Here is a 14,767-nt window from a genome sequence, read left to right as displayed (position 1 = left end):
AATCCAGGATCTAGTCTGGCCTCGCAGCTCAGCTCTCCACACTCTGCCCTCCTTTCCAGAATCATTACTTCCCACTACTCCTTTACAGGAAACTTACTGTAAGATTGTTTTTCTAGCAATTCCCCAAACACATCCTGTACTTTTCCAGTGCAGGGCTTTTGCTGATCCCATTCTCTTCCTCACAGTCATCTTCCACATCTGATTTTGTGGTATCCCACCCACTGTTCAAAGTCATCTCAAATGCCACTCTTCCATGAAGCCTCGCCTTATTGACTAGACAGACGTGAACATTCGTTGTTTTGGGTCCCTCCTCCTCCTTTGCACTTAGTGTTCAGTTGTCTTAAGACCCTCCAGAGAGGGACGCCTGGGTGGCTCAGTGGTTAAGCATGTCTGCCTTCAGCCCAGGGCGTGATCCTGGAGAACCAGGATCGAGTCCTGCATCAGGCTCCCTGCACGGAGTCTGCTTCTGTCTCTGCCTCTCTCTTTCTGTGTCTCTCATGAATAAATAAATAAAATCTTAAAAAAAAAAAAAAAGAAGACCTTCCAGAGAGTTCTCCAGGTCCGGGGTCCAGGTCCCCTCTGCATGCATAGGGTGAGCCGCCTGCTGAATCTGGCTTGCCCTACTCATCAGCCCATACACTGAAACCAACCTCAGTACTTTCAACAGGACCTTTACTGCCTGGCTCCAGTAAATGCTCAAAGGATGTTAAACTGTGTCCATGAGGAGCTGCCTCTAAGGCAGTTATGAAAATATGCAATTCTTAGTACCACTACCACACTTAAATAACATCTCACAGTTTAAAATGTTCTTTTCATATAAATTGCGTTAAAAAATAACAAGGGACAAATCTGATGGCAAGGGACAAATCTGGGTGGCTGCTTACCTCTTGCCTTTGTTTTGTAGCACCTTCCCTACGTGAGCATTTCTGCACACATCTATGTGGGTAGTAGCTCTGTTGTGTTGCCCCTGTGAAGTCTCTGCCCCTTTGCTCTGTGTATGTGTGTGCCCGCACACACATGTGTTATGTGCGTGTTAAAGGGGAACAGACCAGGCCACCCCAGTATGTGCTGACGGCCATCAACACCCAGCACACAAGAAGAGCTTTTTACCCCTCTCCCTTAACTGCCTAAAAGAATTTAGATAGGGGGCAGCCCCAGTGGCGCAGAGGTTTAGCCTGGGGTGTGATCCTGGAGACCTGGGATCGAGTCCCACATCGGGCTTCCTGCTTCTCCCTCCGCCTGTGTCTCTGCCTCTCTCTTCACTCTCTCTGAATGAATGAATAAATAAATCTTAAAAAAACAATAATAATAATTTAGATAGGCACCTGAACTATGAAGACAGCTATTACCACAGATAACTTTTTATCAGGACAGAACAAACATCTGCCTCAGAGCATCTTATCTTCCTGTGAATTGCCCTCCTCCCCTTTGAAGCCCCAGGCTCCTGTTCCATTCCTTAGCTCAAGATAGCATGTAACCCCCAATTGCCTTATTGCCTTTGAATCTCATGGCTTCCCAGGCTCCCGACGTATGTAATTAAACCTCCTTTTCTCCTGTTACTCTATCTTGTATCAATTTAATTATTAGACCAGCCCAAGAAGCTAGAAGGAAAGAAGGGACGTTCTTTTTGTCCCTACAACATGTGTGCTGAGGTCAGCAGCATGGTGGACTAATGTGTTCATTTCTGTCTTCTTGGCTATTTCTGTAACTACTTTCCTCTTGAGGTGTGTGTGTGTGTGTTTTCTGTGTGTACCTACAAGTGTATAAATGTGCGTGTGTAACTGTAATTCCTTGACTTTGCTGAGTGGCTATCGTCCCAGCGTGGCCAGATTTGTCAGTCCTCCTGCCTCCCCAGAGATGGGGCCGGTGGCCCAGCCATCTCCTAAGCTATCCGGCGGTCCCTGCCTAGTTGCCACATGCCCTGACCTGTGCCTGCAGCCCGGGATCTCACCCACCCCACTCACAACCCCCACACTCCCAACAAACACACACTTGGGCGCCTGGCGGTGCACAGACCAAGTCTCCACCCCCTCTCTTTGCTTAACCGTCGGAATTTCCAGCTCGCTCGGGCCATCCCTCCCGGCGGCGGGAGGAGTCGAGGAGGACCCGCCCAGGTCTGAGGCGCCCTTAATGCGCTCGGCACGGCCGCGGGTCCGCATCTGGCCTTCCGCTCCGCTCGCCGCGCGATGTGTCGCTCCCGCAGCTCCCTCCCCACCATGACCGTCCCGCGGGCTCCGACCTCCGTCTCGTCCGCCAGCCCCGGACCCCGGCGGGGCTCTGGTCCCGAGATCTTCACCTTCGATCCTCTCCCGGAGCCTGCGGTGGCCCCTGCCGCGCGCCCCGGCGCGTCCCGCGGGCATCGGAAGCGCAGCCGTAGGGTCCTCTACCCGCGAGTGGTGAGTGCCGCGGGAGCCGGCGGCGGGCGGGGGCGGCGACGCGGGGTCCCGCCAACCTGTCCCCTTGCTTGTCTCCCAGGTCCGGCGCCCGCTGCCGGCCGAGGATCCGAGCCCGGCCAAAAGGCTCCTGTTCGTCCTGCTCGCCGTCATCTTCTGCCAGATTCTGCTGGCCGAGGAGGGTGTGCCGGCGCCCCTGGCCCGGGGGGACGTCCCCAGCGGAGCATCCCCTGCGCCCTCCCCGGCGCCCCCGGTCCTCGAGCCCCTCAACCTGACCTCTGCGCCCTCGGACTACGCTCTGGACCTTAGCACTTTCCTACAGCAACACCCGGCCGCCTTCTAACGCGAGCTCCCCACCTCCCCCCGAAAGAGCCGGAAAACCCAAATAAACACCAGGTGTGCCTGGTGCGCGAGAGCGTATCCCAAACTGGGACTTGAGAGGCAACTTGAGCGGAGAGAGAGCACGTCGGCAGAGACGCCAGCCCGCGCCGGAGCCGAGCCGAGCCGAGCCGAGCCGAGCCGAGCCGGAGCCGAGCCGGAGCCGAGCCGGAGCCGAGCCGGAGCCGAGCCGGAGCCGAGCCGGAGCCGAGCCGGAGCCGAGCCGAGCCGAGCCGAGCCGAGCCGAGCCGAGCCGGAGCCGAGCCGAGCCGGAGCCGAGCCGAGCCGAGCCGAGCCGAGCCGGAGCCGAGCCGCGGCCCTCCGGGGCCAGGCCCGGTGCGGAAGAGCGTCATTAATTTATTTCTCACTGATCCTAATTAATATTTATACGTATTTATGAATGTCCCCCTAGGTGATGGCGGGGTGTCTAATATTTATTCTAACTTATGCAGGGGAGCGCGATGTGCCCCCTGCTGTAAACGCAGAACTCTCGGTATTCGTTGAGCTTCGTGGGAGAGGCGGAGGCGGGCGCGTGGAGCTGGAGCCCGCCCGGAGGGCCGCGGACGCCGCTGGGAGTGGGCTTGGGGGCTGGTGTTCCGCCCCCCGGGATTTCGGCTCCTCGGATCCGCTGTGAGGCCTCGGCGGACACTGGGGCGAGGTCCTCGGCCGTCGGTCTTCTCCGAGTTGCCCCCAGACCGTGGCGGGGGTGTCGAGGGGCGGCGGGGGCGGCTGCGCGCCGCCCAGTATGTTCCGTGAACACCAATAAAGTCGACTTCCAGTCCGTAGTCCTGAGTGTATTCTGCCAGCGGCGACTCCCCCCTCGAGTCCCCGCCTCCAGGCGCCAGCGGCGAGCGGGGGGGGGCGGGGGGGGCGGGGGCCGCGTCCCCGGGCGGCCGGACGCAGCCGGGTACGGATTCCCAGGTCCCGCGGGGGAAACCAGAAATGAGGCAACCTCCGGGCCCGGCTGCCAGGCCCGCGGAGGTCATGTCCCGCGTCCCGCGGCGGAGCTCCCGGTTGGGGGAGGGCCCAAGGCGGGGGCGGCCTGCCGGGAAGGGGGCGGGGCGGCCGCCGGGGGAGGGGGGGCGCGGGCGGGGCGGCCGCCGGGGGAGGAAGGGCCGCGGGGGAGGGGGGGCGCGGGCGGGGCGGCCGCGGGGGAGGGGGGGCGCGGGCGGGGCGGCCGCGGGGGAGGGGGGGCGCGGGCGGGGCGGCCGCGGGGGAGGGGGGGCGCGGGCGGGGCGGCCGCCGGGGGAGGAAGGGCCGCGGGCGGGGCGGCCGCGGGGGAGGGGCGCGGGCCTGCGGCTGCCGCAGGGTGGAGCCGCGCTCCTGGAGGGCCGTTCCCCCGCCGATCCCCGGGGGCTCCTGGAGGGCCGTTCCCCGCCGATCCCCGGCCGCTGCTCGCCGCGCTCCTGGAGGGCCGATCCGCCGCGCCCCCCGGCCTGCGTGCGGGGAGGCGGGTGGGGCGCCGAGAGGTAATCGGACCGCGGAGGGCCGGGGAGGGCGGCGCGCGGTCTGGGGCCTCTCGGCGCGGGAGCGCTTTATCCGAGGATCGAGAAACCGTCCTCCCTGAAAGCAGGAAGTGGCCGTGAGCCGGCGGGGGAGAGCCCTGGCGATCGGCGGGACTTCACGGGGAAATGCCTTAGTGGACCCATGGGTTCGGGAGGGACCGGGCCCTGGTGGCTGGGGATGGGGCTAGACTGCCGGAAAGAGAATTTGCACTCCCCCGGACCCCGCCCGCAAAGGCTTTCTCTCCCTCTTCCTCCAGCTTCAGCCTGAGCCATGTTTTTCACCTGTGGCCCGAATGAGGCCATGGTGGTCTCTGGTAAGTAATGCTCTCTTCCCAGCCAGTGCCCCCAAGCCCTGTGGTCCCGCCTCTACCCCCTATCCTTCTCCCCACCAGCTCCCGGGTCCAGGCCTTCTGTCCACACAGCACCCTCCCGCGACCTCCCCATGGCTGCCAACCACCCCACTTGTGATTCCCAGCGCTACCTTCCAAGGCCTGGACTGCCTCCTCTTCGACTCCCAGATTTCCTTTTTGGGATCAACCCCCACCCCACGTTTTCAGTCTTCCGTTTTCTAGCACTACTCCTGTCACTGCAGTCTGCTACCCCCTCACCTTGCAGGTTTCTGCCGAAGCCCCCCAGTCATGGTGGCCGGAGGACGTGTCTTTGTCCTGCCCTGCATCCAGCAAATCCAGAGGTAGGTAGAAAAGAACCAGGAAGGGGAACCCCAGTTTTCTCTCTGTCCTGTTTTCCTCACTGTCCACTCCTTCTTTTTCCTGTAGGATCTCTCTCAACACACTGACCCTCAATGTCAAGAGTGAAAAGGTTTACACTCGCCATGGGGTCCCCATCTCAGTCACTGGCATTGCCCAGGTGAGGCTTTCAGAGCCTTTTCCCCCAAAGGCCATTCCTTCATCCCCTTCTTTGTCCCCAGACATTAAGAATCTTCTGACCATGGCCTCCCCAACCTCTGGCCACAAAGAAATTTCTCTGCTAAGTTTCACCTTCTCCAGGGACTCCCAAGGCACTTAACTCTTCCATTCTCTTCCCGCTTGCTACTTGGCTTCAGGAGGGCTTCACCACACTTTCCCTATCCCTGCTCTGGTTACAGGTGAAAATCCAGGGGCAGAACAAGGAGATGTTGGCAGCTGCCTGCCAGATGTTCCTGGGGAAAACGGAGGCTGAGATTGCCCACATTGCACTGGAGACTCTGGAGGGGCACCAGAGGGCTATCATGGCCCACATGACTGTGGAGGTGGGCTTGAGGGCAGGGAAAGATCCGGGAGAGATGCCCTGAAGAACCCAGCTAGTCTGTGGGAAACAGTAGCCAGAAGACTGAGAGCTTCAGTTCCTCCTTCCTACCATTCTGTTACCCTAGGAAATCTATAAGGACAGGCAGAAGTTCTCAGAGCAAGTTTTCAAGGTGGCCTCCTCAGACCTGGTCAACATGGGCATCAGTGTGGTTAGCTACACCCTGAAGGACATTCATGATGATCAGGTAAACTTAGGTGGGGCTGATCCTCTCCAGTTCCCTGCTCCTATCTCTTAAGCCCTCCTGAGGATTCTGATTGCTGCTTCTCTTCCTCAGGACTATTTGCACTCCTTAGGGAAAGCTAGAACAGCTCAAGTCCAAAAAGATGCTCGCATTGGGGAAGCAGAAGCCAAAAGAGACGCTGGGATCCGGGTGAGCTGAATCCCATTTGAGGGCTCACTTGGTCACCATGGGCTTCTTGGGCATGCAGTGGGAGATGGGGATGGAAGGGGGCACGACTGAGTGAGGACTTGGAGAGCGGGGTTGGCAGAGGAAAGAGATGAGGCCATGGGCAGGGGAGCCTGGTGAGGAGCTGGCTCTCTGCCTTGGGGCCTTCCTCTCCCTACTCTAACTTCCTCCCTGATCTCTGTGTGGACAGGAAGCCAAAGCTAAGCAAGAAAAGGTGTCTGCTCAGTACCTGAGTGAGATTGAGATGGCCAAGGCGCAGAGAGACTATGAGCTAAAGAAGGCTGCATATGACATCGAGGTCAACACCCGCCGAGCCCAGGCTGACCTGGCCTATCAGCTTCAGGTCAGACCTCTCACACTGGGCAGTTATTTCCTCTCAAGCCCTCCATTTTAGCCCTCCACACTTTCCCAAGTTCTAACTCTAATCCCTTTATTCTGGCTCTACATTTCTGACCCAATTTCTCCATATGAGGAAGATTTGAAAGACCTAAGCATTTCGGTTGAAAAGCAGAGGCCAAGAAGGGACATGGTCAGTAGGATGGGATCATATGTTTGGGCAGACTGGGCAAGGGCCCTGGATGAGGGGGAAAGCAGAGCTAAGGTCCAGCTGGTGCTCCGTTCACCATGCTCTGCATTCCGGCATAGGTGAATGGTGCCGCATCCACCTAGGGGAAAGGGCAGCTTTTTCTGATTTCCCATGGGCTCACAGCAGCCATTTGGGGACTTGGAAATGGGGACTTGGGCTTTGAACCCTGCAAAGTAAGATATGGGCAGCCCTTGATACTGCGAGGAGGCATGGACAGTCCTCATTGTTTACAGATTCTGTATTTGAGATTTTGCCTACTCACTAAAATTTACTGGTAACCCCAGAAACAGTACTTGTGGCACCTTTGTGATCATTTGTGGACATGCACAGAGCATTGAAAAATCTGAGTTGCCTGATGTGCAGTTGAGGGTGAACGAGATGTTCTGCCTCATGTTGCAGTTCTCGTAGTGTAAACTGTCAGTAGTGTAAACACTGTCATTTTCACCGTATAGTGACTGCTACATTTTTTTGCATTTTTGTACTCTTTGTTGGTGATTTTGCTGTTTAAAATGACCCCCAAGCCTCCCGCTAAAGCATTAAGTGTTCCTAAGTGCAAAGAGGCTGTAATATGCCTTATAAAGAAATGACATGCTTCTTTCAGGCATGAGTTACAGTACTGTTGGCAATGACTTCATTGTTAATGAATTAACCATGTATGTTGCATAAGGTATCTTTAATCAGAAACACATATAAAGCAAGGACATATACTGATCTGTTGACGAAATGTTGTGAACAGGGGCACATAGGAACCTAACCGTATATTTCCCCTAACAACAAAATAAGTGTTTGCTAATGCAGTATTTTTGGCTACTTTATGGAGCAGATCCACCATGAATAATGAGAATCAACTATACGTTAAGACTTTAGGGAAAGCAAAGGATAGCAATAGTGTGAGATTTGTTTTTGCCAAGAGTTGGTATATGCTGAAAGGATAATGAAGTACAAAGCATCTCTGGTTATGATGTTAAATTCCTGGTGGTTTGACAGGTCATTGAGTGTGGCATAGCACTTTTTCCTCAGTGTGGTCTGCCTTCCAACAGCATCAGCATCATTGTGGAGCTTGTTAGATACAAAATCTGAAGCTCCAGTTCTACTAACTTAATCAGAGTCTGCATTTTTTTTTTTTTTAAGTAGGCTCCACGCCCAACATGGGGGTTGAATGCATGACCCTAAGATCAAGAGTTGCATGCTCTACCGACTGAGCCAGCCAGGTGCCCTTAGAATCTGTATCTTAACAAAATCTCTAGGGGATTCATGTACACATTGGAGTTTGAGAAGCATTAACATAGCAGAAATTAGCTTGTGTGGTCCTTAACCTAAATATGGTTTTCCTCCTCTGCAAATTAAAGGATTGGGCTGGTTTTGGCTCTGTTCCAGTTTTACCAGTTCTTTATTTTGTGCCAGACTTTGTGCTGGGTGCTTGGGAAATAAGGACTCATTCAACAAATAGCTATTAAGTGCTTACTATGTACCAGGCATTGTTTTATTTTTATTTTTTTATAATAAATTTATTTTTTATTGGTGTTCAATTTGCCAACATACAAAATAACACCCAGTGCTCAATCCCGTCAAGTGCCCCCCTCAGTGCCCGTCACCCATTCAGGCATTGTTTTAGAAGTGAGGATATAAGCATGAATGAAACAGAAAAGATTCCTGCCATCATGGAGCTTACATTTTAACACAGGAAATAACTAATAAAGCAAGTAAATAACTTTCATAGGTTCTAATTATCTTGTGTAAGTGCTATGAAGGAAATATAGAGAGTGATGCAAAAAACAGTGGAGAGATACTATATTAGGTTGGGGCTGATCTAAGAAAGCTTCAATGAGGAAGTGATTTATGAGATAAACTGGAAGATGAGAAGGAGCCAGCAATGTAGAGTTGTGGGCCAATAGCATTCTAGGCCATTGCTATTCAAATAGAATTTTCTGTGATGATGGAAATGCTGTAAGTTTGTGCAGTGATGTTGAGTGCTTGAAATGTGGCTTGTGGAACTGTGGCTAGTGAAATATGAGGAACAGAATTTTAAATTTTACTTATTTTAATTAATTTTAAAAGTTTTTTTTTTTTTTTTTTTAAGATTTTATTCATTCATGATAGTCACACAGAGAGACAGAGAGAGAGGCAGAGACACAGGCAGAGAGAGAAGCAGGCTCCATGCAGGGAGCCTGACGTGGGAGTCGATCCTGGGTCTCCAGGATCGGGCCCCGGGCCAAAGGCAGGCGCCAAACCACTGCGCCACCCAGGGATCCCTTAATTAATTTTAAATATAAATAGCCATATGTGGCTAGACAGAGGACCATCGTCTGCAAAGGCCCTGAGATACGAAAGAGGTTGATGTATCCCAAGAACAGAGAGGAGGATTCTGATCTGGTGGGGCTGGTATGCTGTGAGTGAGATGGCAAGGCAGGCAGGGCCAGGTCATAGGGTTCAAGTGGCCCTGTTGGAGACTTAGAAGGGAATTCAGAGCCCAGTGGAATGCTATTGGAGAACTTTAAGCAGGGAGGTGCCGTGGTCTAATTTACATTTTTACGAGGATCAGTCTGACTATTGTGTGGAGAATTGATGGTCAGAAGACAAGAGAGGATGCAGGAAGATAAGTTGGAAGCTTTTTCAAAGATGATGGATTAAATCAATACAGTTCATTGCACTCCCTCTCTAAAACCTCACTGAAACGACAGAGTGATTTTCAGAAAAGAGGAAGAAGGCGAAAACAGATGGAGAGAATAGCATCAGGATGAAGAGAAAGCATGGTATCATTTTGGAAGCCAGAAAGCCATTGTAATCGATGAAGCCAGTAATCGATAAGGCCATAATCATTTTATCAGTGACGGGCACAATGTGACCATTGAATGTTAAAGGCTGACAGTCTCCCCTAACTCCTTTACCCCATTTGGGCCCAAGACCCTCCATCTTCCAAAGAAGTCATCAGAAAACTGTGCTGGGGAACACAACCAATCCAAAGATCCTGAATCATAGGTTCTTCAGCAGATGACCTGTCCAGATCACCCTAGAATGAAGCCTCAACCACATGCTGGGTTTCAGTGTTTTAGACCTCCTTCACTGTGAGCAGGCCATCGAAGATTACCTAATATATGAGGGAATCCTGCAATGTTAAAGTCCGAGACTGGAACCACAAACAGCAAAGCAATTTGGAGGTTATGCAGGGAGAAGAAAGCTTAAATTTTTTTTTTAAATGTTCTCAGTGACAGAAGAATTCACATCCAGAAAATCAGAGCATAAAACAGAAAACAAAAAAAGAGTTCTTAGAAATCAGTAAGATGACAGAAATGAGAAGGGCAAATCATATTGAAAGAAATTATAATAAATCTACAGATTTACTCATCTAATTCTAATAAATTCCGATTTTAATAAATTTATTAATCCTAGTCTACAGATTATTAATCATAAAGTATGAACAGAACAAAGAAAATGGTAGGAAAATCACCAATGGAAAAAATTTTTTTAATGTTCTGAAAGGTATGACTTTCTAGATTGATACTTTCTACATTGGACTGTTTGAATGCACAATACAATGAATGAAAAACAACTACACTGTGAAATTTCAGAACATGGAGAACAGAGAAAGGATATAAAAGCTTGCAGAGAGAAAGAACAGATTGCACAGGGCCAAGCATCAAAATGACTTCAGATTTCTCAAGAAGCTAGAAGACCATGGAGCAGTGCCTTCAAAAATGCTGATAGAAAATGAATTCTAACCTGTACTCAATCTCATTGTCATTCAAGGAGAAAGGTAGAATAAAAATCTCAGAAAAGCAAGATCTCAAAAAATGTATTGCCCATATACTTCTACCAAGGAAGCTACTGGGGGTTATTTCATCAAAAAGGATGCCTAAACAAAGGAGGCAGGAGGGGCTCCAATATAGAGAGAGATCCTGCACACTGGGGTAGAGAGCAAGTAGCTCAGTTTGGAACTGGTTTGCAAATTTAGGGTCAAAGACAGCACAGGGTGCCATATCCAGAAGCCTTTCCTCTGGGGTGAACAGATGAGTGCAATAAAGGCAGGGGCGTCATCTCTGCTATTGATAAGACCCACAGGGATGATGGTACATGGCTGAGCTGGAGCAGTGGGACAGGAAAGAAGCATGTTCCTCTACTGGTACCTCTCCTCACCAAAATCTTGGCAAGAGCCTTCCGATCTCTGTACAGGAATAAGAAAATGAAATCTGCCTAAGGAAGAGGAATCCTATATGTACAGTCTTGTAAATGCTTAGAATCTCCCTGGAAGAAGAAGACACAAGAAGCTGATCACAATGCTTCCCTCTGGGGAAAGGAACAAGGTAGTTTGAGGAAATAAGTAGAGGAAACCTTGATTCTCATTGTCCATTTTTTTTCTTTTGAGTTTGTATCATATACAAAAGATAAAAGAGATATATACACGCCCCACCACCACCAAAGCCAGTAGGAAGCTATTGCAGGGAGGGCGAGTTTGGTGGTGGCTTACAAGACAGTTACAGCAGCTCATATGGAGAGAAGTGGATGGATTTAAGTGACTGGAGGTGGAAGATGCCACCGCACATCAGAGCCCTGCAGGTTCTCAGACTCTAGAGGGGGACGCTGTGGAGAAATAGACTAATACGGGAGCTCAAAAAGAGGGACACTTAGCCTGGCCTGAGGGAGAACAGGGACTGGATTCCAGCCCTAGCCAGCTTTTGATGGTCAGGCTGCCTGGAAGATACCTCTGAGGAGGATCAGGCCATCCCCCAAGCCACAACTGGGATCCATATGGGAAATGGACTCCACTGGGCTGGCTGAACCCACCAGGGACTGACTTCATGTCCTTACTCTGTTTTTATTTTTATTTTTTTTAAGATTTTATTTATTCATGAGACACAGAGAGAGAGAGAAGGCAGAGACACAGGCAGAGGGAGAAGCAGGCTCCATGCAGGGAGCCTGACGTGGGACTCGATCCCGGGACCCCAGGATCAGGCCCTGGGCTGAAGGCGGCGCTAAACCGCTGAGCCACGCGGGATGCCCCTTACTCTGTTTTTATATCTCACCCTGGAGCCCTTGCCCTGGCTTTTCTCTGTGGTTCCTGGGACCTTCAGCCCTGATGTTGAGCATTGCTCCTTCCCAGGTGGCCAAAACTAAGCAGCAGATCGAGGAACAGCGGGTACAGGTGCAGGTGGTGGAGCGGGCCCAGCAGGTGGCAGTGCAGGAACAGGAGATCGCCCGGCGAGAGAAGGAGCTGGAGGCCCGAGTTCGGAAGCCAGCAGAAGCTGAGCGCTACAAGCTGGAGCGCCTCGCTGAGGCAGAGAAGTAAACACCCGCTCCCAAGCCCTATCCTGCTCCTTTCTCATCTGGCTCCCCCAGGTGAAGAGTGGAGGCCCTCACTACCTGAACTCCTGTGGAACTCAGGTTACAGAAGCCTCTGTCTCTCCAGCAGGGCCTGCCTTTTGCCCTTCCTCAGCCCCTCCCTCCTCTTCCTTTCTGTGCACAGGTCCCAGCTAATTATGCAGGCTGAGGCAGAAGCGGAGTCAGTGAGGGTGAGTGAAGAGGTGGCTCTTGCTGGCTTGCAGAGGGAATGGGAGTTGCTGCTTGAGCTGGGTTTCTTGTCCTTAACTACAGCCATCAGCACCACAATCTCCCTTTCCCTTCTCAGATGCGTGGGGAGGCTGAGGCCTTTGCCATCGGGGCTCGAGCCCGGGCCGAGGCCGAGCAGATGGCCAAGAAGGCAGAAGCATTCCAGCTGTACCAGGAGGCTGCTCAGCTGGACATGCTGCTGGAGAAGCTGCCCCAGGTCTGGAGGTTGTGTGGGCACCAGGAGAGGAACAGAACCAGGGAGTGTAGGGTGGGGGGAAATGAGGGGCTTGGGGAGAACAGACTAGGGGACCATAAACGAGGGGTAGGAATTAGAACCCAGTGACCGAAGTAAAGAAAGATAATCCTTACAAAGTGAAGATGATCAGTGATCTTGAAGCCCAGCGTAAAGCAATTTAGGAGGGTCAGACTACAGGTGTTGAGTGGGCATCTCTCACCTACCAGGTGGCAGAAGAGATCAGTGGTCCCTTGACCTCAGCCAATAAGATCACACTAGTGTCCAGTGGAGGTGGGGCCATGGGGGCGGCCAAAGTGACTGGAGAAGTACTGGACATCCTGAGCCGCCTGCCAGAGAGTGTGGAGAGACTCACAGGTGTCAGCATCTCCCAGGTGAGGGTCTCTAGGGTGGGAGGTGTGGATTTTCTGTGAATTTCTGGGTTCCTGGGCATGTGATGCAGCAGGCCAGCAGTAGGCCAGCAAGGAGGGTTGGGGGTGGGGGGCCACTGATATTTTTGCTTTCTATATGCTAGATGCCATGCTAAGCCTCTACACCAATGGTATGTTGTTGTTTTAATCAAACTATCCTTTGGGTATATAGTATTTTACAAAGTAAAGAAACAACTTCCAATATGTTAAGGAATTTTGCCCCTGACATACAGCTGGTAAAGCTAGACTTCAAACCCAGGCTGACTGCCTTTTAGAGCCTATGGTTGCACTAGTACACAGAACTGGTTGCAGCCTATTAACAGTTAATTCCAAGGCATATCACTGCTTTTCTTCTTTTTTTTTTTTTTTTTTTTAGGTTTTATTTATTTATTAATGTGAGACACACACGGAGAGGGGGAGAGAGAGAGACAGAGACAGACACAGGCAGAGGGAGAAGCAGGCTCCATGCAGGGAGCCTGATGTGGTACTCGATCCCGGGTCTCCAGGACCATGCCCCAGGCTGCAGGTGGCGCTAAACCGCTGCGCCACTAGGGCTGCCCATCACTGCTTTTCTTAATGCCTCTTTATTCACCTATAGATTATGATAAAAGTCAGAGCAGTCTCTGGAATCATACTGTTTTGGTGTGAATCCTGGCCCCAGTGCATGCTAGCTGTGACCTTACACAAGTTAGCTACTTCTCTGTACCTCTTTCCTCACCTTAAAATCAGGTTAATAATAGGATCTACTGTTGAATTGTTAAAGGGATTAAATGAGTAAATATTGGCAGTGTTTAGGACAGTGCCTGACACATAGTTAAGTACTATACACGAGAGTGCTTAAAATGTATATCTATATCTTCCTGTCTATCTGTCTTATATAGGGGCACCTGGGTGGGTCATCTGGCTCTTGGTTACAGCTCAGGACATGATCTCAGGGTCCTGGTATTGGCCTGCATTGGGCCCAGTGCTCAGTGCAGTCTGCTTGTCCTACTCCCTTCCCTTTCTGTTCCTTCCTCACCACCCCCCCCCCCTTGCACACATTCTCTCAAATATAGAAGTTCTTAGAAAGATATTTAAGTGAAAACAATAGACTGTAGCAGTGACCTTCAAGCTGGGTTCCTTGGAGCCTTCTTGAGGCTGGCATTGAATGCACTGAATGAGATTAGGAGCCAAGGAGAGTCTACGCTAGCAGGGCTTTGGCCCCTCCACTCCTTTGCAGTGATTTGATGCTGTACATGGCTCCTTATGACTGCTTGACAAGAGGTTAAGGTAGGGCGGCAGAAAAAACTTAGAAGCTTCCTGGAAATACGTGTCCTCTCTGTAGCTTTCATCCAAATGGGGAGCTGGGAGAACAGGGTACATGGTTCCCGTGTCATCACTGTGGTCTTTTTACCAGGTTAACCACAAGCCTCTGCGAACAGCTTGAGCCCTCAACCTTTGCCGATGCCTTGCTTCATGGTTGCCAGAATGGTCCCCATACTGCATGCACAACTGGCTTCTCTGCGCACACCCTTGACAATGGGGTTCCACCCCTCATCTCCTTGCCAAATAGCTTGTGCCTTGCCTTGGAGAGGGGTTGCTCTTCTTCCCAGTCCCCCACGGGTTTCATGCCAGTCTTCTGATTATCCTACTCACCCTGCACCCTGCAATTTAACTTTCTAACTGGACTGTATACATTTATGGCCTAGAATTTTCCTGACCAAAACCGAGGGATCGCCTAGAGGTTCTCAACTTTATCAAATGAGTTGCTGTTACAAAGTACTGATACTGATTAATAATTAACTTAATAAAGCAGAACTGATTAAAAGTTAATACTGGAACGTAGCATCTTCCCTTCATTCAACACTTTTTAGAATGGGAGAAAAGCAAGTTAACATGTAGTTAATGTCATACAATTTTCTTCGGCAAAAGTTGGTAATACGCAAAAAAGCATGCTAAAATGGAAGAAATTGGGAGAACTGCACTAGTTCCCTTTATTAATTGG

At 51.4% G+C, this 14,767-nt stretch overlaps 2 protein-coding genes across 5 annotated transcripts; both read left to right on the top strand.

Annotated features, from left to right (window-relative positions):
* The first annotated feature begins 1,795 nt into the window (after window positions 1-1,795).
* IER3 (immediate early response 3) lies at window positions 1,796-2,956 on the top strand. The gene is made up of 2 exons (XM_025990381.2): window positions 1,796-2,396; window positions 2,476-2,956. The coding sequence occupies exons 1-2, from the start codon at window positions 2,187-2,189 to the stop codon at window positions 2,734-2,736; spliced, it is 471 nt and encodes a 156-aa protein (XP_025846166.1). The 5' UTR covers window positions 1,796-2,186; the 3' UTR covers window positions 2,737-2,956.
* A 607-nt stretch (window positions 2,957-3,563) lies between these two features.
* FLOT1 (flotillin 1) lies at window positions 3,564-14,595 on the top strand. Of its 4 annotated transcripts, none has more exons than XM_025990380.2 (13): window positions 3,564-3,678; window positions 4,534-4,590; window positions 4,892-4,967; window positions 5,053-5,143; window positions 5,382-5,525; window positions 5,649-5,768; window positions 5,859-5,954; window positions 6,181-6,333; window positions 11,675-11,856; window positions 12,038-12,083; window positions 12,200-12,337; window positions 12,583-12,747; window positions 14,180-14,595. In XM_025990380.2, the coding sequence occupies exons 2-13, from the start codon at window positions 4,548-4,550 to the stop codon at window positions 14,207-14,209; spliced, it is 1,284 nt and encodes a 427-aa protein (XP_025846165.1). In that variant the 5' UTR covers window positions 3,564-3,678; window positions 4,534-4,547; the 3' UTR covers window positions 14,210-14,595. The 4 variants fall into 4 exon arrangements, with proteins under 4 accessions (XP_025846165.1, XP_072583270.1, XP_025846164.1 ...); XM_025990379.2 differs by lacking the exon at window positions 3,564-3,678 and adding an exon at window positions 3,997-4,240; XM_072727169.1 differs by lacking the exon at window positions 5,053-5,143 and having other exon boundaries at window positions 3,635-3,678.
* The last annotated feature ends 172 nt before the right edge of the window (window positions 14,596-14,767 follow it).

Source organism: Vulpes vulpes, chromosome 1, assembly GCF_048418805.1.
Source record: "Vulpes vulpes isolate BD-2025 chromosome 1, VulVul3, whole genome shotgun sequence".
Taxonomy (NCBI): domain Eukaryota; kingdom Metazoa; phylum Chordata; class Mammalia; order Carnivora; family Canidae; genus Vulpes; species Vulpes vulpes.
Note: the sequence above shows the minus strand (reverse complement) of the source record. Positions and strands in the feature narration are given on the sequence as shown.

What these genes read in the sequence shown, in the direction of transcription:
- FLOT1 (XM_025990380.2), top strand. Translation starts at nt 4,548, where the DNA reads ATGTTTTTCACCTGTGGCCCGAATGAGGCCATGGTGGTCTCTG. An exon ending in ACCTGGCCTATCAGCTTCAG is followed by an intron (nt 6,334 to 11,674) that starts GTCAGACCTCTC and finishes GCTCCTTCCCAG; the next exon opens with GTGGCCAAAACTAAGCAGCA. An exon ending in CAGGTGTCAGCATCTCCCAG is followed by an intron (nt 12,748 to 14,179) that starts GTGAGGGTCTCT and finishes TCTTTTTACCAG; the next exon opens with GTTAACCACAAGCCTCTGCG.
- IER3 (XM_025990381.2), top strand. Translation starts at nt 2,187, where the DNA reads ATGTGTCGCTCCCGCAGCTCCCTCCCCACCATGACCGTCCCGCGGGCT. An exon ending in GGGTCCTCTACCCGCGAGTG is followed by an intron (nt 2,397 to 2,475) that starts GTGAGTGCCGCG and finishes CTTGTCTCCCAG; the next exon opens with GTCCGGCGCCCGCTGCCGGC.